Source organism: Patella vulgata, chromosome 4 (assembly GCF_932274485.2).
Source record: "Patella vulgata chromosome 4, xgPatVulg1.2, whole genome shotgun sequence".
In the NCBI taxonomy this organism is placed as follows: domain Eukaryota; kingdom Metazoa; phylum Mollusca; class Gastropoda; family Patellidae; genus Patella; species Patella vulgata.
In genome coordinates this window covers 78,212,806-78,237,911 of record NC_065882.2, presented here as the reverse complement: position 1 = coordinate 78,237,911, position 25,106 = coordinate 78,212,806, and the positions used below count along the sequence as shown (strand labels likewise).

At 37.4% G+C, this 25,106-nt stretch overlaps 2 protein-coding genes across 2 annotated transcripts in view; both read right to left on the bottom strand.

The window, feature by feature from the left end:
• The window catches only part of LOC126819340 (maltase-glucoamylase), a 65,842-nt gene extending 58,862 nt beyond the window's left edge, over positions 1 to 6,980 (bottom strand). Inside the window, exons 1-4 of the mRNA XM_050547320.2 lie at positions 6,901 to 6,980; positions 3,356 to 3,918; positions 1,171 to 1,319; positions 326 to 497 (exon numbers count right to left, since the gene is read on the bottom strand). Of these exons, the coding sequence (XP_050403277.1) occupies positions 326 to 497; positions 1,171 to 1,319; positions 3,356 to 3,850 (816 nt within the window). The 5' untranslated portion in view covers positions 3,851 to 3,918; positions 6,901 to 6,980. The remainder of the gene's footprint in view (positions 1 to 325; positions 498 to 1,170; positions 1,320 to 3,355; positions 3,919 to 6,900) is intronic.
• A 7,872-nt stretch (positions 6,981 to 14,852) lies between these two features.
• Positions 14,853 to 25,106, bottom strand: part of LOC126818080 (patched domain-containing protein 3) — a 28,176-nt gene continuing 17,922 nt past the window's right edge. Inside the window, exons 16-19 of the mRNA XM_056100312.1 lie at positions 23,617 to 23,738; positions 22,424 to 22,588; positions 21,630 to 21,680; positions 14,853 to 18,520 (exon numbers count right to left, since the gene is read on the bottom strand). Of these exons, the coding sequence (XP_055956287.1) occupies positions 18,419 to 18,520; positions 21,630 to 21,680; positions 22,424 to 22,588; positions 23,617 to 23,738 (440 nt within the window). The 3' untranslated portion in view covers positions 14,853 to 18,418. The remainder of the gene's footprint in view (positions 18,521 to 21,629; positions 21,681 to 22,423; positions 22,589 to 23,616; positions 23,739 to 25,106) is intronic.

Sequence of the window (25,106 nt, the reverse complement as noted above, 5' to 3'; positions counted from 1 at the left end):
GTAGTGCTAATCTCCGGGCAACATTTATCGCATAACACACTGTATGGCATGTAACCGGCATGCGCCCGTCTTCAATGGGGGGGGGGGGGGGGGTCGGAACCCTATGACATCAGACAGTGGCCCTATTCTGTGTAACGTACAAGCCTGTCCCACTGTTGACTAATGGGGGACAGGCCTTGTACACTAAAGTGTACACATTGGACTACTCGGTCACACCCAGCTTCACATAACTTCCTGTAATTGTCTCAGTTCTCTGATATCGAACCCGCTGTTTTAGCGCATCATAATTTAAAGTTTTCATTGATTAGTGTTGTCTAATACTTACACCCCAGCCCGGTGGCTGATCTCGACTAAACATCGGCCATGTTTGATTGAACACATGTCTAAAAGAGGTATGTCTATTTTCACCAAAACCATAAACATTTCTTGACGGTAGAACAGTGCTGATTTGAAGGAATTGGTCCGAGAAGGTGAAACCAGCTAATGATGTGTTCCATCTGAAATACATAATACATGATATATCTACTAGGTCGTTTTATCTGCAAGATGTGTGATGATAAATGAACATCTTAAATATTACAATAGCGCTGGCCTTTAGATTTGGTATCATATACGTTTCCATACCTGGGTCTGATTCCAACCTGGATGTGATTCCAGCCTGGATGTGATTTCAACCTGGATATGATACCAACTTGGATGTGATCCCTTTACCATAACCACAGAGACCAGAAATCCAATTCTGTGATTGTGTTGTGTCTAATATTAAGGATCTCCATATCACACGAGTGGGCAATGACCAAGTGTGGTTTGTAACACGTGATCAACTCAGTAGGAAATGAAACGAAATCGGGTTTAACGTCCTACTTTTCTGCACCGATGACGAATAACACATCCTACCCTGTGCTATGAGGGAAAGGGTTCTGTTAAGTGCAAACCAACGTATAAACGGGACCTCGGTTTTTTCCTCCAATTCGAACGACTAGACACTGTCCAGGTTGCCAGGCCCACACTTGAAAATCCAATGGAAGTTTCTCGACCAACACCACAACCATCGAACTCCGAACCTCCTGACTAGTCAACCAACGCCTTACACACTGGACCACATCGGCTCCTAAGTTCAGTTAGGAAAATCATCTCACAAGATCTATAATTTAGGATATGTTGACTTACATGGTTGTATTTGTTTCTGTTCTGGTGACAGTAAATGAGAAAGGGTTTTGGTTTAAAATCTCTAGTTTATATTTAGGTGAAGTACCTATTGTTGTTGGTAGATTTAAATCTAACGGTACTTTAAATCTGTTAGAATTACTGGAATCAAACTGAAAATTAAAAGAAAATCAGTAGAGCAATGACCATGAGCATTGTGCGTTTATTGGCGCATTTGGTATGGCTATATGGGGTTTCTAATTAATTATCTGCCCTTTGGTCCGGTTACCCAGTTATCACAATGTTTATTGGAATAATGGTTGGTGGGTGGATATGGGTGATATGTAGCTATTCAACACCTTTTTTAAAGAAATGTATGTGTGAAGTGTAGACGAGTTTCAGACAATGTTGCATTTTATGGCTTCGATTTCTGGTCACTCCCTGATTCCAATAAGAGTATTTGAGCAATCTTAGCATTTCATAAAGAACAAGCCCGTAATTGTGAGTATAACTGCATTTCGCATTATACAAATTTGACGCATTATAAATATCATAGTAAGATAATGGCGGGACCTCTTGTTTCTCTAATCTCTCCCTTAATTTGTATCCAAAATATTAGCACAACCGTAAAGCTGCGTTACTTTGTTTCATGTTGGGGGGTAGGATGGCTGAATGGTTAGCGTGCGCGCGCTGTATCATAAAGTCTGTCATTGAGTCGACCGGCGTGGTTTCGAATCCCCGGTTGTACGTGGCAAGGAGTAGGATCGCCTGTCCAACCTCGTGGGTTTTCTCCGGGTCCTCCGGTTTCCTCCCACTGCTAAAGACCCCTACGCCCTAGCGAATTAAGTAAATAAAATTAAACCATATGTTAGTCCCGAAATGACCTAGTTTGTGTCGAGTGGACGTTAAACCCCATTTCTCTCTCTCTCTCTCTCTCTCTCTCTCTCTCCCTCTCTCTTGTTTCAAGTTAAACGGTGAAAAGATAAAAGGTATGCCGACACCAGCAGATGTCAACACCTGTCTCAAGACATTATGTACGAATAATAATTAAAAAAAAATAATGAAAAATGGGTACATGTAGATTGAACATTTCAGTCAAACTTCTTTATTCTGTGTGTTATCGATGTTTGGAGTTTTGACAAAATGCAGCGTAAATGCTTTATTATCGTAATAAGGAGAGTAAGTCTCTGTTATTTATTCAAGTGGCCACGGGAAAGAACTTATATAGGCTTTGCCTGTTGTTTAAAGATACATTGTGGGAGATTAGATAAGGAGCTGACAGTTCTAACTATAATAGTTAAAAACTAGATAATGTAAAGGTAATTTGTTGAAAATTTCAGTCAAATTGGTCCAGTATGAACCGAGATATCAGCTTTGTAAATTTCCGCCTAGCCTCGTTCATCATTACTAAAGTTAGTACGTTAAAAAGCATCGTCTCGATTATCCATTGTTTTGATTTAATTATCAATGAGCGTTTGCAGCATATAGGATTCTAATCCAGTCGATATCGAAGGCTAGCCTTGACATCGAGAGTTCATTATGGTCTGGATAAGTTAATTTTAATGTCTAATTAATAATTTAGATAAGATTTCAGGCCTAAAGAAAGACCTGTGATAGGCAGATTTAGCTCTTGCATAATGCATGTTTAATCCTTTTCAAATGAATAAAATAGTGTTTAAACTAAACGTCCAAGGTGTTCTAATCTACTTAAATTTAAATCGGAGCCGTTCGCCGGCCGAGAGCGTTGATTATGGGCGTGTCGTGTTAATAAATGTTTAAATATTAGTTTATATAACATTTGAAGCCAGAAAAAGATCTGCGATAGGCAGATTTATCTCTTATATATTACATTTGAATTGGCCAATCACGCTATTTTACCGACATTTCGCCTAATAGTTTGGATGCAGCTATGGCGGGTGTGGCGCCAGGCAGGGTAAGCTTACTCTTCCGGACACCTGTTACCACTGTTTGTCGTGTATTTTGTACACGAGGAGCAGTCCATTTGCTGATTACACTATTTTGCTTTAATACACTATTCTGCCTATAACGTTTTTTTAGGACTTCGAATTCTGTCTTATGGTTTGGATTGTTCGCACTTGGTTTTATTTTATTTGAAAGTACTCTTTGGCGAGCTCATCAGTAATAATGTCATTATATATAACATTTGGATTTCAAATGAATAAAAATATATATATATATATATACTGACCTTAAATCGTAGCAGGTTATCTCCCCTATTTTCGACTGACATCACTACATTAGTGATATCACCGCCAAACGGTGATTTCCCGTACTGAGATAGATGTACATTAAACCCCATAGGGGTGTTCGTGGTCTCCCCCACCTTATAACCGAATCTTTTATTATCATAGAAACACGTCACATCCTGTCCTGTAGCAGCAGCATTAGCATCAAACAAACAGCCCCGCGATGCACATTTTGTTGCATCGATCACAATAGCACTATTTTCCGATTCCGGAAAACAATTAATCCTTGGTCCCAGATACGCTGAGTCTTGAGGGTTGTCAGTAGAATCTGAATGATCATCTACCATAGGAGATTTGTAGAAAGCAGCTAAATATATAACGACGGCCAATATCCCAGCTAGAATTAATAGAACTACTGCAAACATGCAAGGTCTTTTACCACCGCAATATCCTTTCTTTGGTTTTTTGTCGTCAAAATCAAATTCGGAACGAGTCATTTTGAACTTTTTGTTTCATACGTTATCACACTAATATCCAATGAGTTGCTCCCCTGCCGTCTAGTCACCTGAAAAGATAGGATATTGAACCGTGTTGATCTAATGAACAAATATTCTTTTTGGTTTGCGTGGTCTTCATTTTTGAAATCCACATATACCTAGCATACCTATATTGACAGCCTGCTTGCATTTTACAAAATATCCGCAAACGAATATATTCGATTTCGCCTGTTTCGTACATATTTTTGTGGTAGTATGGCAACCAGATCCTTATTTGCAAACCACCGCATTTTTTCGTGTTGAAAGTTTTAAGTATTATTTATCATGTTGAACTCGAACAAATAATATATCAATATACCCTTTGATTCTTGATGTCTATAAATATTTATATAACTAACTTGAATTATATGTACATGCAGATAGTAACAACTGTATGTACACTGAGGGGAGAGGGGTTCACAATCAATCCGTATTCATAAAAAGTCCCCCCCCCCCCACACACACACACAAAAACATGTGGGTGGCACATTTTAATTTGTTTTTAATAATCCAAAGTAAAAATGATTGTAAAGACAAAAACATAATATATATTAACATTTTATCAGCAGTCGTCCTATCTGTATTTTTAATATAATGAGTTGGGGATTTTTTTATGCCTGTAAATAAATATAAACTGCGGTTTATGTCGATATAATAGATGTTGTATAATATTTAGAGTGTTAATGCGACACTATAATAACATACCGTAAAGTTATTGGCCACGTGGCGAGCTTGAGTCGTATAATATTTAGAGTGTGAATGCGACGCTATAACATACCGTAATGTTGTTGGCCACGTGGCGAGCTTGAGGCGTATAATATTTAGAGTGTGAATGCGACGCTATAACATACCGTAATGTTGTTGGCCACGTGGCGAGCTTGAGTCGTATAATATTTAGAGTGTCAATGCGACGCTATAATACCATCGTAAAGTTGTTGGCCACGTGGTGAGCTTGAGCCGTATAATATTTAGAGTGTCAATGCGACGCTATAATACCATCGTAATGTTGTTGGCCACGTGGCGAGCTTGAGTCGTATAATATTTAGAGTGTGAATGCGACGCTATAACATACCGTAATGTTGTTGGCCACGTGGCGAGCTTGAGTCGTATAATATTTAGAGTGTCAATACGACGCTATAATACCATCGTAAAGTTGTTGGCCACGTGGTGAGCTTGAGCCGTATAATATTTAGAGTGTCAATACGACGCTATAATACCATCGTAAAGTTATTGGCCACGTGGTGAGCTTGAGTCGTATAATATTTAGAGTGTGAATGCGACACTATAACATATCGTAAAGTTGTTGGTCATGTGGTGAGCTTGGGTTAGCATAATAAATCAAAAGGTCTGTCATTGAGTCAAGTTGTGTGACTTCGATTCGCCAGTTCAATCTACGCGCAAACGAATTATTGAATTAAAATTGAACCATGTGTTAATCCCGAAATGACAGTTTGTGTCGAGTGGGCGTGAAATTACATCCTCTCCAATTAAAACAAAATAACTGTTGCGCTATGAGGGAAACAATCAGTCACCGTAAAATGAAACTGCATTGTAAAACATAACAGCAACGTTATTGGAACGTAGGTGTGTTGACTGGGTAAAGAATGTTATACAATACACGTGTATCAACATGTAAGTACGACAAAGTCATAAATCTGTGTAAAGTTTAAGATACAAGTATAGCTTATTCTATCTTAATAACATGCCAAGAGTAAATACAATTTGTTTACTTATCAAATAACAAAATTGTTTGTCAAAGTATAAAAACAGCTGATATGATCTGATAAGAAATGAAATGCAATGTGGTTTAACGTCCTATTGTTCTGAACCATAATCCATGTAATGTGTTATGCTAGACATGTTGCTCGAGGCGCTAAGCCCTATGGTTATTTTACGAGGTACGTGTACACGAAACCATAGTTTCTTCGTTCCATCCGAACGACTAGACGATGTTCCTTGCAACTGCTGACAAGGGGTGGGGAGAGAAATGGGGTTTAACGTCCACTTGACACAAACCAAGTTCTTTCGTGACTAACATAATAATATGGTTTAATTTTATTTCAATAATTCGCTTGCGCTTAGGGGTCTTTAGCGGTGAGAGGAAACCGGAGGACCCGGAGAAAACCCACGAGGTTGGATAGGCGACCCTTCTCCTTGTCACGTACAACCGGGGAATCGAAACCACGCCAATTGACTCAATGACAGACCTTATGATACAGCGCCCCCACCCCCAACCGCATCCGAGGCGGTACGCCCTATGATTATTTTACGAGGTACGTGTGCACTGAACTTTGGTTTTTCCGTTCCATCCGAACGACTGGACGATGTAAAATCCGAGAAACTTTCGTGTCCATCCGAACGACTGGACGATGTAAAATCCGAGGAACTTTCGTGGCCAATACCTGTAGCGAACCTGAGACTTCCTGGTTAGAGAGCCAGTGACATACTCTCTGAGCCACCACGCCCCCAGTCTCATAACTTTATATATCAGTTATTATAAGTAAAACAATTCGGCGCATTTATGTTATCCTTGAACGTAAAAATCAGCACATTAATCTCACATTACATAGGCAACATTTCAAAATTGCCGAATAAAAAGGTAAAATGTATGTAAAACGGAGTACCATAACATGCTAAAAGTATTTACTGAATAACAATTTTTTGGTTTATTAACATGTAACGTTTCGACGATGATACCCTCGTCTTTATCAAGCTCATGTAACGTTTCGACGATGATACCCTCGTCTTTACCAAGTACATGTAACGTTTCAACGATGATACCCTCGTCTTTATCAAGCTCATGTAACGTTTCGACGATGATACCCTCGTCTTTATCAAGTTCATGTAACGTTTCGAAGATGATACTCTTGTCTTTATCAAGCAAATGATAAAATATATGCATAAAACTTAAGTATTTATATACAGTAAAAGGAAGCTATAACCACTTAAACAAGAGTACCGTAACTAGTTACAATACAAGCATTTATAATAGTACTACAATTTGTACTTACGTCGAGTTAGAAGCACACGCGACCTAGTAACTAGCTATATAGTACATATGCACATAGCTCCTACCGTGTCATCCATTCAAATAAATATCTAGTACGTCTCGATAAACACCCGGATGTTTTCTATGTTGTAAATAATACGCATATAATAATCCTATTGTCGACAATACAAACTGATTTGGCTACTTACAAACAGATAGGCAGTGAATATTCTAGAAATGCTATTAAGTCATTTGTCAGTTCTAGTTATACAGTATACACCTCTTTAGGTTCGCCTGTGCAACCTCGTGTGTTTTCTCCGGGGCACACACGCTAAACACCCCTACGCGCCTACCCCTACGCTTAAGATTGAGTCCGATGGACATTAAAACCCATTTCTCTCTGCCCCCACCCCCCACACGGCCCACACGGTCGCTTATATAGAACGATATTAAATGGGGATTACCGTCCTACCTTTTCTGATTTCACTTAAACCGAATCCCATCTGCTAAAGGTTCTTTTACGTGCAAGCCAATTTGTACACAGGACCACGGTTTTTTGTCCCATCCGAACGACCATCCGTTGTCCCTTGCTTGCCAGGTCCTCCGCCCTACACCAATGACAAGGGAGAACTACACCGGAAAATCTCGGCCCACATTGAGATCGAATCGAGGACCTCCAGATTAGTGGGCCACCGTCTCACTCACTCTGCCTCCACGGCGTCCTATTTAGAACAGAGCCTAACTTTAGTAGTAAAATTATATTAGAAAAGCATGTAATAAATCTGACACAGGCTGACCCCATTTCTTTTGAATGACATCTAACTGACGTACATTGTTTAGTCATTAACAACATTAGAAAAGGTTCGGAAATGGATGCTTTACTACAATAAATGAAATGAATTAGGAGAGAGAGAGAGAGAGAGAGAGAGAGAGAGAGAGGAAGAGAGAGAGAGAGAGAAAGAGAGAGAGAGGGGGGGGGGTAACGTCCACTCGTCGACACAAACTAGCTCATGGTTCATTTTTATTTCAATAATTCGCTTGCGCGTAGGGGTCTTTAGCCGTGGGAGAAGCCGGTAAAAACCCACGAGGTTGGATAGGCGACCCTACTCCTTGTTACGTACAGCCGAGGAATGGAAACCACGCCAGTTAACTCAATGACAGACCTTATGATACAGCGCGCACGTGCTACCTATTCGGCCATCCATCCCGCAAATGAATTATGGTTTAACGTCATAGTTTCCTGCACCGATTGAGCTGATAAAGATACGTGTACACCAATCAGTGTTCCATGAGAAAAATTATATCAAATTCCAACTGTCAAGGATTATATTGCGTGCATGTCAACGTATAAGCCTACACTGTACTTCGGTTTTTTGTACCATCGGAACAACTAGACACTGACCATGTCCATGTCATATGTCGACGGTTCTGCACCACTGACAAGAGGAACCCACACTGGGCCAATAAAGACAGGGATACTCCATACAGTGTGCCCGTAAAACTTACTCTTTTCTGTGCATGCCAATATGTATACTAGACCTTTGGCTTTCGTCCAATCCGAATGACTATATACGTTGATCCTTGCCAAGCTCTTCGTTCTGCACCACTGACAAGGGGGGACCATGCCGAAAAATCACGATGAACTTTCTAGGCCAACACAGTATATAGCGCGCAAATGTCTTACTCACTGAGCCACCGCGCTTCCCGTTAATCTTCAATAGTCCATGTGCTCTAAAATGCTGTGGTATACCATATCATTCCGTGATAATCGTATGCGCATAAGATAATACTTATTGAATATTTACATAACTGTAAGCCTAAAAAAACACGTGTTTATAGATTTACCTTGACACATATATTAACCATGGTATACAAAATATTTGAAGGTAAAGAAATATATTCTACTATGTGTGTCCGATTAGATATTGAAAAATCATTAAAGTGAATCGTTAATATCTAGGATTATAATCTGTAGCAGATAGCTCTATTAAAGGGCCTATCCCAATAATATTTTGGAGAATAAAACGGCTTAATTTTGTGTTCAAATCCCTTAAAATCCTCTACTAAAGGGCCGAGCAACTAACCCAATATTTGTGATACTTTTTCAAACAAGTCTTAAACCTATCAGTCTTCATCTGGAAATGGAGAACGGTGTCACAAACTGTATTATGCGGCTTATGGATAAACCAGCTTTTTACTTATAAAAATAATGTGTAGGTGAAATTTACCTTTCGTTATCAAGTACAGCACATGGCTCATTCATTGTGTAGACCTCTAAAGGAATGGGGATCGATTATCAGGTCACCCAACGAAAAAATGACCAAACGACTAAATATTGTGAGCTGAATTTTTGAGACAAGGTAAACACACCATTCCTCTATATTTTGGCGCTTAAATTTCAAACGTACTCGGACTTTTATTTTTAAGACTCTGTTCAAATCGGGGTAGTCCCTTTAAACATATATTATGCAAGAGGTAAATCTGCCTATTGCGGGTGTTTTCTTTAGGCCTGAAATGTTATCTAAATTATTAATTAGACATTTACAAACATGAAAAGACCATACTCAACTCTTGATGCCAACTTATCAGTCCGACTTTCACTGGATTTGAATCAGGTCTGCTGTTTAACGTCCGTTGATGATTAAACACAAAATTGGATAACCACGGTAACAATGACAATCGAGGCTACAAAGATTAAAATAAGATCTTCTCGGCTTAAAGTCAGACACTTTCACTGAAATTTTCAGCATAGTCCCTTTACATTATCTAGTTTTTAACTATTATAGTGAGAACTGTCAGCTCTTTATCTAATCTACCATAATGTATCTTTAAACGAAGTGTAATAAAATGGGATTTAACGTTTTACTTCTCTGTTCTACCCGAGCTAGGCTGACGAAGATGCAAATACGCCATACAGTTTGCTGTGAGGGATATTTGCCCCGATGGCCTACTCGTATTTCTACGGAACAGTGTTTAATCGTTCGAGTGGTTTGAAAAAAAATCGAGGGACCGTGTACACTTTGAAATTCGATGACGATTAAATGAAAACGACACTGTGCCCCCATAGCACACTTCATTGGGTCTTTATTGTTCATTCGCCCAACTAGTACAGAAAGGTAGAGTTCGTTCCTGTACTACTAACAATAAAGAAGTCCACACCCAATAGTTATTATATCATAAGAGATGTATTCATATGTCAGGTAGTTAGTATTACATTATAATGGCTTTTTTGAATAAGGCTTCATACTGTATAAGACCGGCATACGTGCAATAATTCACATCCACAATATCTATTCAATAGCGATAGCTACATTTCTAAAACCAGTATTGTCAAACTAAATCAATAAATAAAACTAGCAGTTCCATAAGTAAAGACCATTCTTCATATGAAAAAAAAAGTTTACATATTTGGCTTTGAACTGAAGAGTCAAATCGAAAGAAATATCTTTATTTACCGATTGATGAAATGCCAGTTAATTTGCAACAAAGAGCCACAGTAGCCAAATGAGTAAGACAAGATGTCGCGGGTTCGATCCCGGTGTTGACCGAGAAAGTTTGTTGGGATTTACTGGCGTGGTTTCTCCTTTTCAGTTGTGCTGGACAGAGGGCATGACAAGGACAGCTGTCTAGTCGTTCGGATGCGACGAAAAACAGAGGTCCCATGTACACAATAGTGTGCACGTAAAAGATCCCTTGGCCGATGGAATTCGATATAAGAGTAGTCCATAGCACCGCTGTCCGGGCTAAATTTCCATCATAGCACACTGTATGACGTCAGCCCGTCTTCATTAGGCCGTTGTTTTTTTTTTGGTTTTTTTTGTACCAGAGTAGGGTTAGAATTGTCTGTCAAGCTACCCGTTGTTTAAAAACGTAATTAATTATGCTGCCCAACTCCCTGTTAGCTTGTTTCTAGCCATATCTGTCAACAACATAATTATATTGTCATCAAGATTCCAGGCCAGTCGTTGAACCATAAAATATATTAGACGCAGTTTTCAATTTATTGTTTACACAGTCTACATTTGGGAAATTCTTTGCATTTTGGGGCTTATTCAACCAATCAATTAATTAATACCTTGTGCACAACTACCCGGGATAAACACTGGTAGACCAGCTTAAATTATTAAGAAGAAATGATGTAGAATTTTCAGAAGTTTATCGCTTCTGGTAAGGACGAGCGCGGTGGATAGATAATAAATATCTAAAGATATATACGCTCGTAGTTTTGAGTTCAATACATATATGCGTGTGGGTACGTATATAAAACGTATTTAAGAAGAGGTCCAGCTCGAAGTCTCAATTTTAAGAAATGAAATGGGATTTAACGTCCTACTGTTCTGTGCCGACTGACGAGCATATGTATACAGTGTGCTATGAGGGAAATTTTGCCCGGGCAGCGGCACTATGGCCTACTCTTATATCAAATTCTAACTGCCAAGGGATCTTTTACGTGCACGCCAATGCATACATGGGATCTCGGTTTTTCGTCCCATCCGAGCCAGTCCCACCACCCTGCACCACTGACAAGGGGAAATCAAGATGAATTTTCTCGACCAATGCAGGGATCTCAATTTTAAGTCCTTTTTGAAACACGAGAAGCAAAGAATTAGCCGCCGCGACGAAGGACACTGCTACCTATTCTGTTACATATTTGTTTTATTGCCGTTCTGCAGGCAGTATAACACATGGCTGTGTTACAATTTTTATTTGCGCCAGGTATGAAGATTTATTATTACTGTCCTGAGTTCTATTATAAAGAAAAATAAGCATATAACATCAACTAGGTTAAATAAAAGATGTACGGAAGACCATTTGGGTCAATCATTTCATATAACTATCTTGTAATTACAAGATCGCCAAGATAGTTTTCTTGTAACTACCTTTTAATAACAAGATAAAGAGAAGCCCATTAGGGTCAATCGCGTAAAGAAAGTGTTCTTACTGGTTTATTTCAAGGTCGTCCTAAACTGATTTTATCGGATAGCTAGGCCAACGGGATCGGCACATTTAGGTCATGCTCCCATTAATATCATTCGTTATTTCATGCCCTCATTAAAAACCATTCATTACGTTCATACTCTCATTAAAGATTATTTAAAGATACATTATGTAAGATTTAGATAAAGAACTAGCCATTCTTGCTATAATAGTTCGAAAATAAATAATGTAAACTGAATAATTTGAAAATTTCATTCCAATTACTCTGTTGCGAGCGAAGATATTAGCCTTTGAAGGTTTGACAAGACGTGTGCAATAATTGCAACCACCGCACTGGTTGTTCGAAGCTAAGTCTCGCTCCTTCATTTTTAAATTAAATTAAAATATGGCTGAACCGTTCTAATCTATTTAATATCGGAGAAATCCGATGCCATCGTGAGTTTTTTATGGCCTGGATCAGTTAGTTCTTACATAATGTATGTTTAACTTCATAGTCTAATGGTCTTCCGTAAAGATGCAATCAAATTTTTTCCAAACTTAGCATCAGCAAAAATAAACGCTGAACCCATGTGGGCTAAACAAGACGGTTTGCAAGGGCAGCCATCAAGGCTGCAATCATTTCGAGACCAATACAGGGGGGATACAAGGGGCGTGGGGGGGGGGGCGATCTAAATTCCACCCTGCTCACCTACATAAAAAAATTGTAAAACAACACTTTTATGAGAAAAGTGTAACGGCTTTGTGCTTTATCCATGGTGGAATGGGACTGGCATTCAAAGCGCAAAATAATGATCCTATTAATTCATAATAAAACTTAAAATGTTCAGTGTGTATGTATGCCTACGTAATTTAGAGACGACGATTGCATCATGCATTGTCAACTGTCAAATCCCTGCAATATTACCTTCTCGTATGTATGCCCCTAAACGGTTTACAAGGACAGCTATTATAGCAACCTTATATCTTCACGACAAATAAACATATTCACATAGTGTAGGTTAAAGATGCATTATGTAAGATTTAGATAAACAGCTGGCCGTTCTTACTATAATAGGTCAAAATAGATAATGGAAATGGAATAATTGAAAATTGCATTCAAATTACTTTATTCTGAGCGAAGATATTAGCCTTTGAGGGTTTGACGAGGTGTGTGCACTAATTGTAATTGTAACTACCGTACCGGTTGTTCGAAGCTTATTCGCGCTTCACCATTTTTAGATTCAATTATTAAATGGCTAAACCGTTCTAATCTACTTAAAATCGGACCTATGTGATGGGATCGAGACTTGATTGTGGTCTTGTCATGTTAATAAATGTCTAATTAATAGTTTATATAACATGTCATGCCCAAAGAAAGACCTGAAACAGTGGCCTAAATCATTCCGAGATCTATGTCCCCAAATGATTTGCAAGGGCAGCTACGCTAATATAGCAAATTTATCTTCAAGAAAAATAAAACTCTTTAAAAATCACGCAGGATGCCAATATCAATAGGTCCCCAAAGAATTTGAAATGACAGACACGTAGGAAATCGATATCAATATGTCCCCTAACAGACACACTAAATTCCCCATATCAGGTTAGTTAGCCAAAGTTTTACTCACTGGGCCACCGCGGTTGCCCACAAAACATATAAACATCACACAGGCGAAAGAATATTTGCAACAGAGTATGTTTTATGGTGTATACGGGAGGGGGGGGGTTGGGGGGCCGAATGGTTAGTGCGTGCGCGCTGTATCATAAGGTCTGTCATGGAGTCAACTGGCGCTGTTTCGATTCACCGGGTGTACGTGCCAGGGACTAGAGTCGCCTGTGCAACGTCGTGGGTGTTCTCCGGGTCCCCCGGGTTTCTCCCACTGCGAAATACCATTACGCGCAAACGAATTATTGAAATAAAATTGAACCATGTGTTAGTCCCGAGATGACATAGTTCGTGTCGACTGGGCGATAAACCTCATTTCTCTCTCTCTCTTTAATAGTGTATAAGATAAAACAGATTACCTGTTCAGACTTGTGTGTACTTCATTCAACCAGGTAAATGCCAAAATCCCAGCCAAGAATACACAGCGTATAATAATGAAAGCTCAGATAAGGGTTACTGGTTTATAGGAGAGTAGATAAAAGCAATGTATTTTGATATATTTACATATAGTGATATACTATATACTATTTTATACAGTTAATGACAAAGTTATAGAAATTACTTATGGACATAAAAAGGATGGGGTATACGGTATCATGAAATCGTCTTTAATACGTTAGTCCAACAATATTGTTTGTTTGGTTCAAAGATTGATAAATATTTGACAACGCGAAACAGTGGTTTTATATTATCATAATCCGGTCAAGGCTGCCATGGCTGGTGTATGAAGGTGATTGCCTAAAGCAGAGATTTCCTGAATATACTGACAATTTCTCGGCTCTTGCAGACTAAGTCCGGAATACTCCGGATACAATACTGGCCCATGTCGGCAATCCCAACACAGTTTCTTTCCCCTTCTTAAAGAAAGAACTGATTTCACACACTTAGGTATGCCTATCTTTATCTGGTTCTTGTTCAAGGGAGCGATACTCTATAAAAAGTCCAAGGCTCAGACAATTCGAATACGATCGACATTAAACTTGGCATGATTATCCATTAGACGGACTTTGATATGACGTCACTTTCCAAGATAGCGGGTTCCTTGTTCCTAGTACGTTAATGTAAAATTAAACCCGTTAATTATGTTGACAATATGTTTAAAACCTTTAATTACGTGGACTAGATGCTTAAATCCCTTAACTAAGCTGATCCGACGTTTAACTAGATTTCTAAACCCTTTAGCTTTGCAAAGGCAATGTTTAAACGCTTTAATTATGTCAAATACAAGATGTTTATTAAACCCCTTAATTATGCCAACTAGATGTTTAAACCCTTTATTGTGCTGACTAGATGTTTAAAAACTTTAATTAGACTTGCATGGGCCCCTGGCTTAAAATATCACGAAGCATCGACGGTGAAAAGGGGGGCATATTCCCGTCATTGTCCATCACAATCAAACAGAAGCAATTTATAGGTCAGTATGATAGGTAGATAGATTTATTTGGCACAGACATATACAATTTAATAAATGACATTAATTCATTCAAAATACCATACAATTTAATCAATGACATTAATTCATTCAAAATGCCATTTTTTAGAACTAATTTGAAGGTCCCTTTAATATTAGGGTCCCCTAGCTGCAGCCCAGTACAGTCCCCTTTAATCTGGACCTGATGCACCTCCTTGAAGGATCGACAGGCTGGTATAAATAAAATATTATTCATGATAACATCATTCTGTAATAATAACAATATAAAACTAAAAAACAAAATATACTTTCTATATACCCCAATTGTATAATAAATGACTATAACTTATACATGTATATAAAAAAATCTCGTACACGAGGCAAGATATGCGTACCCTTTCTAGAACATCTGATATCACTTGTCATTTAGAAAGTTCACCAAGTTTTATAACTACTTTATATAATCTAAAACGGAATGCGTCTACGTATTAAACTTAATTTTAACAGATAATAACCGATTCTTCAATAAACCTGGACAGTCGACAGTCACTTCAAGGTGTTAAAATATATCTACATAATTAATGCAAATCGGTAATCACTTACATTTAAAATAACCTTCATAAAAATCAGATTTTACCGCATCAAAATCAGATTTTATCGCGTAAAAATCAGATTTTAACGCATCAAAATCAGATTTTATCGCGTAAAAATCAGATTTTATCGCGTAAAAATCAGATTTTATCGCGTAAAATCAGATTTTATCGCGTAAAATCAGATTTTATCGCGTAAAAATCAAATTGTATCACATAAAATCAAATTTTATCATAAAAAAATCAAATTTTGTTGCATAAAATTCAAATAATTTAATTGTTTTTAAATTTTATCCGGCTAACTATATTATCAATCACAATATATCACAAAAATAACAATAGTATAAATAACAAAGATTACTAATAAATATTCAAAAATAGTTTTTACAAAATACATAAATATAAATTACTGACACTTGAACAAAATATAATATTGGGAAATCAAATCTGAAGGCCATCACTACAAAACGCAATCTGAATGATAGACCCACCCTACCTGCAGAGAAGTGACAAAACGTCGAGTTGAAAAGCAGCTAGGTCACCCGCACAGTCCGCATGGGTTGTCCTGTACATTTTTCTTTTGTATGTAATGGGAGCATACACAAGACACTAAAAACTGATCATTGGCAACAACCCATGAAGTAATTATCAAAAATCATTAAAATTTGATGACTTCTAGTTATTCCCGATGCTAACATTTATTGTACAAAAGATGTCCCGGTAATAAGATGATAAATTTAGCTGTTCTTATTATTGGAAATCGCTGAAAATAGGTTTCTTCTCCTTTAACACTCTGTTTAAATTTTAAGTAATTCGGATGATGACTTTAGTCTCTAAAACGTCAACAAGATTTTGCATATTGACTAAAGGGCGATAACACAGACAATAATTATCGGAAATCGTTGAAATTCAATAGTCTTCTTCGGCTGAATTTCAATGTGAGGGTATAATTTTAAGTAATTCGGATGATGACTTTAGTCTCTAAAACGTCAACAAGATTTTGCATATTGACTAAAGTGCGATAACACAGACAATAATTATCGGAAATCGTTGAAATTCAATAGTCTTCTTCGGCTGAATTTCAATGTGAGGGTATAATGACACATAAATCTAAAAGTGGTCATTTGTTGCTTTTGACTTCTCACAAATCGATGCGACCAATAATCCCACATGTTGGTCTTGTGCTTCCCCATGGCTGTTTTTCAGGGAGTTCAAGTTTTTCCCCAGTAAGATTGGGTGTCACTAATTTACATATAGACGAAAATTGCTATAACTTTATTAGAAATAACTTCCCGATAAATATTTTGTGGGAATGCATCTTTAAACCATGAAAATTTTGTTTAGTCCAAAAATGCAAATGACGATCAGCAGCTTTAAAAAGGGACAAATGAACAAATAAATAAATAAATAACGTTGAAAACACACAGTGAGAAAATTTGATTTAACGTCCACTCGACACAAACAAGGTCATTTCGGGACTAACATATGTTTCAATTTCATTTCAACAATTTTTTGTGCTTAGGGATCTTTAGCAGTGGGAGAGGAAACCGAAAGACCCGGAGAAAACCCACGAGGTTGGACAGGCGACCATACTCCTTGTCACGTACAACCAGGGAATCGAAACCACGCCAGTTGACTCAATGACAGACCTTATGATGCAGCACACACGCGCTAACCATTCGGCCATCCAATTCCCCACATAAACAGGGAATTTGCATTCGAAACATTCAGCTTTTTAATATTAGTCTTACAAAGCAAACAGAGAGAGAGAGAGAGAAATGGGTTTTAACGTCCACTCGACACAAACTAGGTCATTTCTGGACTAACATATGGTTAATTTTATTTCATTAATTCGCTTGCGCGTAGGGGTGTTTAGCAGTGGGAGGAAACCGGAGGACCCGGAGAAAACCCACGAAGTTGGACAGGCGACCCTACTCTTTGTCACGTACAACTGGGGATTCGAAACCACGCCAGTTGACTCAATGACAGGCCTTATGATACAGCGCGCGCGTGCTAACCATTCGGCCATCCAACCCCCCACAAAGCAAACAGATAGTCTGGCTAACGATCATGGCAATGTAGAAAGGGTTACAAAATGGCGTTTGTTTCTAATTCAATAGTTCTGTACATTTTCCTTTCTTATCACTGACACTCATTAAACTATAGTTGTTTTGTTTCTAACCTTACATATTGAGTAAAAATATGGCGACCATGATCACGGGGGTCCAGACAAGATTCTCTGTAGATATGGCTCTGCTGTCAACAATAAAAAATATTCAAAAATTCTTTAAAAGAGCTGCTGATGATGGTATGTTAACGTTATGTAAAATTCAGATCTACATGTGTTATCATGTTACACCTAAACTTTTATGTGCGTCTAACTTAAATTCAATTTAAACGAATCCCAACAAGGCGTCTGAGTAAACTTACTCATTTGTAAGTTGTACAACATACAGATGAATAAAGAAATAATAAATAATGTAGAAATTATCTGACAATGATGCTGGTTTGAAACCCCTTTTTTCGAAAAATGTCTAATATTTGAAATCATACTGTATCCTTTATTTCTAGATCTGCAAACAGATATATACCAGTCTTGTTGAAATACTAATATTTATATATAAAAAAATATCACTAAAGAAATGCTTTTTAACAGCAGAGTAATTATATTTCTCCTTTTATTTGTCTCCATAAATTGCCACACAAATATGGAACAGCAATAAAAATAACATCCCCGACTTGACATTTTTGCCTAGCAATAGTCTTACTGGTTGTACATTGTTGCCTAGCAATAGTATTATTGGTTGTACATTGTTGCCTAGCAATAGTATTACTAGTTGTAGATTGTTACCTAGCAATAGTATTACTGGTTGTACATTGTTGCCTAGCAATAGTATCACTAGTTGTACATTGCTGCCTTGGAACAGTATTACTAGTTGTAAATGGTTGCCGAGCAATATCATACACTTGGAGGATCACCTTGATCTGGTGGTGCAATATCAGCTGGATGCCCATTATTACTTATGTCTACATCTTCAATTGGAGATACTTGACTTTTTCTCTAAAAATAAATAAAAAGAGATTAATCTAAGTAAAAATAAAAATACCAGCAAAGCATTTAATCTAAATTGATAGATCCTGAAAGGAAAAAACCCTGAGTTAATTCAGTGTTTTGAACGCACATATAAGCAACTAGCTGAAGCTATGTGTGATATGTTTCCGAAGAAAAACCAACATTCAGTTGCCAAAGTGGAGTTGCTTCTGTCACTTCAGTGAGTAAGAGTAAGGCACTGGCTCACAAAACAAGAGGGTCTGTTTTCGACCCCCTTTGTTGGCAGAAATAGTACATTTAGCATGGTGCATGGTTTCCCCCTGTCGGTGCAGGTCGGGGATGGCTGGCAAAGAGCAGCTGCTAGTCATCTGGATTAAAAAACAAAAAAAAAACGAGGTCCTGCATACATGTTTAGCGTGAACGTAAAAGAACCATTGACAGATGAAGAGTAGGTGGAAACATGATAAAGTTCCCGACTAGCAGTGTATGCCCGTCTTCATTAAGGCAGTCCCATTTCATTCCATGCACCAGTATTAAACTTGTGCCCGGATAAACCTGACTTACTTACCACTGGCCAAAGTCTACAAATGATATGGAATAGTGACGTTTATCAGGTCACTTAATGAACAATTAATCTCCAACTATCATAGTGTTAACATTTCACTCTCCCTTGAATCTTTTAAGGGAAATTTGAAAACTCTTTCGAATATAAGTGATCAAGTTACCAGTGTCTAAAGAGTGTAAAGTATACATAAATTGCACCTTGAGAATGCATTTGTGGATGGAACCGACGGCACCATATAAATATACAATATTAATTATTATTATTTGTATTCCTCTAAAGGTGAAACCAATCTGATTAAAATACAGATCTATATTTCGTTTCGTTTTTTTTATACTTCCAATGGTCTCTACTACATGAAAATCTGACCCCAGTTGTTGTGGGCGGACGGGTCAAGGGTCGTATGAGTGGCTTTTGACCCTATGATGCCAGACACTGATTAACCAATCAGCGTTGATGTTTCTAGTGGAATACCCACAGCTCTGTGCATCACTGCAACAGACCTTTTCATTGGCTAATCCCTCACATCAACCAGAAGCGGGTTATATAACAAATCTTCCAGATCCTAGTGTAGTAAAGACAAGTAAAACAAAATTTTGAACTATAAAAATCGAAAGGAAATAGGATCTGTGTTTTAATCAGATTGAAGGTGAAACTTACTCTGGGTATAAATGACAAGATGAAATGATATTAGTAAATTAATCAAGCTGTTAAACACTGAAATTTAACAAGAGAAAAATTTATCAGTCTAAAAGATAATAAAAGTTACACCATTCACAGGTAGATTAAATAATTACACCAAGAGAGTAATGAAACCTTTAAAAATACATTATGTAAGAGATATATCTTGATATTACAGGTATTATTTCTACCTTCAAATGGTAGCCTATATAAATTATTAATTAGGCATTTGACTATAACCAACCTTCTAGACCATCGGATGTCTCTGAACTTTGAATGGATTAAATCGACATTTAGTAATTTATAAATTTAAGAATCCCTGCACAATAGATTTAGTGTAGAGATTTTTTAAATGATATCGGGTATCAGTAATTTAATGTAAAAATGGATAATCCAAGGGATAAATATACTTAAATGACATTTAGAAGTAGAGGTATAACAAGAAGGAGTAAATCCATAAAGTTGTGTTATTATGAATCCAAGGGTTGTTTATTATCATAGCTATGGTACAAGACAATCATATACTTTAGATTTTGTACACAATGCAAACTAATAATGAGAGAATTTAAAACTGATAGAATACCAATCAAAATAAATCAAATCACATATCTAAATATAAGCTAAAGGTTTGATGGTGTGAAATAAATAATATATACATGTATATACAGATTGGGGTTAAAAGGAAAGTGAACCATTGACCAACAAACTAAACCTCATATCCATACATTGCCAGCTCCAAACAAGTTTTAACGGGAGCTGCGCATACAAGGCGGGCGTTTAATGATGTACACAAGTTCAAAGGCTTGTACAGGGTTGCGTTTGATGAGGTACTCAAGATTAAAGGCGTATATCAGGTGGGCATTTCATGAAGTACTCACAATTAAAGGTGTATGCAGGCGGACGTTTAATAATGTATTCAAGATCAAAGGCGTATACAAGGCGGGCGTTTAATGATGTACTCAAGATCAAAGGCGTATACAAGGTGGGTGTTTGATGAGGTACTCAAGATTAAAGGCAGACAAGATTAAAGGTTCCAAGAGAAAAGACGGGAAGTCTCCCAGATGTTATACGGTATTCAAGAATAGATAGTCATCATTATTGATCCGAATTATACATCATACAAACAATTCAAATCACTCACAGTACAAATTATAATAGATCAAATCTCAAATCAAATCAAAACAAGCAGTTGACCCAAATTAAATCATGAAGTTTAACCCAATTAAATCACATTAAATTATGAAGTTTAGCCACTTTAAATCACATGCAATCATGCAGTTTAGCCACATCAAATCATGCAGTTTAACTAAATTAAATCACATTAAATCATGCAGCTAAGCAATGTTCAATCACATCAAATCATGCAGCGTAACTAAATTAAATCACATCAAATCATGCAGATTAACTAAATTAAATCACATTAAATCATGCAGGTTAACCACATTAGGCATATCCAATATTAATTACTTGATCATAATCAACCACCATTTTCAGCTAACGAGAAATTAATAAAGCAACGAGAGACCTATACCTGGTCTAATAAAACTATAAGAACTCAACCAGACCTTGTCTTGATTAATAAAGCTACCAGACACCTATACCTGAAATAGTTTTATTCTATACCTTGTAATACAAACCAAACTTTCTTTTTGTTTAGATTTGTTTTTATCTCTGTATTTACATCATTCATGGTGGGTTGCCAAGGGTTTACTTGATTTTGGAATCATTTGAAAATACGACAAATGGATGAACATAGTTCGCATAACACACACAAAAATAAAACACATTTAAATGGGTAGCACAACAGGATCACGAAACATGGGAAAGAGGGCACATAACACTCTACACAACAGTTATCAACATAACATATTCTACCTCCTTGTTAGTTTGAATGAGAGAAGAAGAAATAAAATCTCCATCAAGAGGCTAAAATAGAATAAATAAGAGAAATAAGCAAATAAGATATTAGCATTGTATATTTTTGATTAAGTTTCTAATTGATTAAAATATATATCTGTCTAAAGTGTTAAATACTCTAATAGTTTAAGGTTGGGTGTTCGATCCTGGTGTTGCCCCGAGAGAGTTCATCAGACTTTTCCGACATGGTTTCCTCTTGTCAGTGATGCAGGATGGAGGGCCTGACAGGGACAGCTGTCAAGTTGTTTGGGTGGGATGGAAAACCGTGGTCCTGTGTATACATTGGCATGTACGTAAAAGATCCCTTGGCAGATGAAATTCGATATTTGCCTCAGCAAAATTTCCCTCATAGCACACTGTATGACGTATTCCCATTTTCATTAGCCCAGTCAGAGCATAACAGTGGTCCCATGTATACATTAGCATCCATGTAAAAGATCCCTTGGCAGTTGGAATTTGATGTAAGTGTAGGCCATAGTGCCACTGCCCGGGCAAAATTATCTCATAGCACACCGTGTGGCGTATGCCTGTCTTCATTAGCCCAGTTGGAGTAGAACAGTAGGACATTAAACCCCATTTCATTTTATTTCTAATAGTTTAAAATATCTATCTAACTGGGGTTAAAACATCCTGAGTATCCCCAGTCGTATCCTTCCGTTGAAGTCCACTAACCCTTGGGTCATCTGATATATAATTGTTTGAGACTGCCATTAAGATCACAAATATCAAATCTTTCAGAAGCAAATGTTTACCTGAGAATTTCCGTTTGAAATGTTTTTTGATGAAGTATTGATCTCAACATCTTGTGATTTTGTGGGTAAGGCACTATCATACGGAGCAGGTCCAACCCAACTTAATACTACAGGGAGATAACATAAACCATGAAACAATCCAAACACAACAACACTAAAAAATACCTGAAAATATTATATCATCAATCAATAATAGGTGTTAGGGATATCTGCACTGTAACCCAGGTATTGTTTAATCTTGTGTATCTAGCACTAATTTCTTTCACATTCGTTTAATATCCAATCTTTTTTTAAAAATTTGTAAATACTGTTTAAAATCACCATAAATCGTTTAATTTGTGATGATGATGGGTTAGTTGTATTTTACGTCCGCTTCCACAAATTAAACGATTTATGGTGATTTTAAACAGTATTTACAAATTTAAAAAAAAAAAAATTTGTACTTCTGTCCAGTTTAAAGCTGACAATTCAATTTTGATAATGAGTGTCCAATTTACAAGTGTTTAATTTCTCAATCATTGTTAAAAATTAAAGAACCCAATTGATTAATGATGTATAATGAATAACTTTTGAACAGTGATTAGGAAATTAAATACTTATAAATTGGACACTCATTATCAAAATTAATCAGTCAGCTATAAACTGGACACATGTACAAATTAAATGATTTATGGTGATTTTAAACATTTTTTATGAATTTTTAAACAAAGATTGGATATTAAACGAATGTGAAAGAAATTAGTGCTAGATACACAAGATTAAACAATACCTGGGTTACAGTGCTGGTGCCTCAGTGAATAAGGCACTGGCTCACGGACCTGTTGTTACCAGGTTTGATCCTGGTTTTGATTGACAATTTTCATCAGGTTTTTTCAATATTGTTTTCCTCTTGTTGGTGGTGCAGGATAGAGGACCAAGCAAGAAAGAGTTGCGAGTCATGCGGATAATTAAAAAATGCTAGGTCCAGTGCACACATTGGCAAGCAAGTAAACAGCGTTTGACAGCTGGATTCAGTTCATTAACCATTGCTACACTTGTGTTTCTGATCATAGTAACATGTATCTTTCTCTGGGTTCAGCTCATTATCCATTGCTACACTTGTGTTCCTTATCAGACACCCTTCTCCTTTTACGTGTTAGAAATATTTTGAGACTATAAAAGTGTCCTTATTTTAAATAAATAAGATGTATTACCCTGAAGAATAGCGAGAAACCGTAACTAGTACTTGTAGACAGTAGAACAAAAGCTAGGAATGTACTAAAACCACCATTAAATACAGCAGGTCCTATACTCTTTAATGTCTTTAGAGATCTTTCTGAAAATAAATATAATAAATACATATAGAAACAGACATACACATAGTTTAACGGTGGAGAGAGAGAGAGAGAGAGAGAGAGAGAGAGGGGGTTTAGGTGGAGAGAGAGAGAGAGAGAGAGAGGGGGTTTAATGTCCACTCAACACAAACTAGGTCATTTTGGGACTAACACATTGTTCATTTAGCAGTGGGGTGAAACCAGAGGACCGGGAGAAAACCCAACAGGTTGGACAGTCGACCCTACTCCTTGCCACGTACAACAACCGGGGATTCGAAACCACGCCAGTCGACTCAATGACAGACTTTATGATACAGCGCGCGCACGCTAACCATTCAGCCATCCAACCCCCCAAAATCTGATTAAAACACAGATCCTATTTCGTTTTGTTTTTTATAGTTCCACATTTCATTTTAGTTGTCTTTACTACACTAGGATCTTGAAGAGTTGTTATCATTGACATGTTCTGGATGATGTGAGGGACTAGCCAATAAAACGGTCTGTTATGGCAAGCTTTTGGCGTGAGGTGCACGAAACTGTGGTTAATCCACCAAAAACATCAATGCTGATTGGGAGGGTTGGATGGCTGAATGGTTAGCGTGCGCACGCTGTATCATAAAGTCTGTTATTGAGTCGACTGGCATGGTTTTGAATCCCCGGTTGTACGTTGCAAGGAGTAGGGTCGCCTGTCCAACCTCGTGGGTTTTCTGCGGGGCCTCCGGTTTCCTCCCACTGCTAAAGACCCCTACTCGCAAGCAAATTATTGAAATAAAATTAAACCATATATTAGTCCTGAAATGACCTAGTTTGTGTCAAGTGGACGTTAAACCCCATTTCTCTCTCTCTCTCTCTCTCTCAATGCTGATTGGTTAATCAAATGTCTGACGTCATAGAGTCAAAAGCCGCTCGTATGACCCCTGACTTGACCTCCCAGTACAAATGGTCAGATCTGCATATGAGGTTTAATGTTCTGCCTTTTCTGCTCCATCCGGGCTAAAGAAGACGTGCATGCACCATGCAGTGTTCTATGAGTTTTCCCAGAGGCGTTATGGCCTTCTCTTATTTCAAATTTTGTCTAGGGTTCTATTACATGCACGTCAATGTGTACACCTTGTTTTTTCTTCCATTCCAAATGACTAGACACTGTTCCTTGTCAGACCATTCGTCCTGCCCCACTGACACAAGGAAAACGCTCCTGAAAACCATTTGGAACCCCAAGTTAGCAAGTCAGTGCCTACTAACTCATTGAACCTCCCAATATGTTACAAATGTCATACAGTATACACTTTAACGTGAGTTTCATTTTATCTTATGTATTTAACACATATTTCTTTCATTTTCGTTAATATCAAATCTTTGTTAAAAATTCA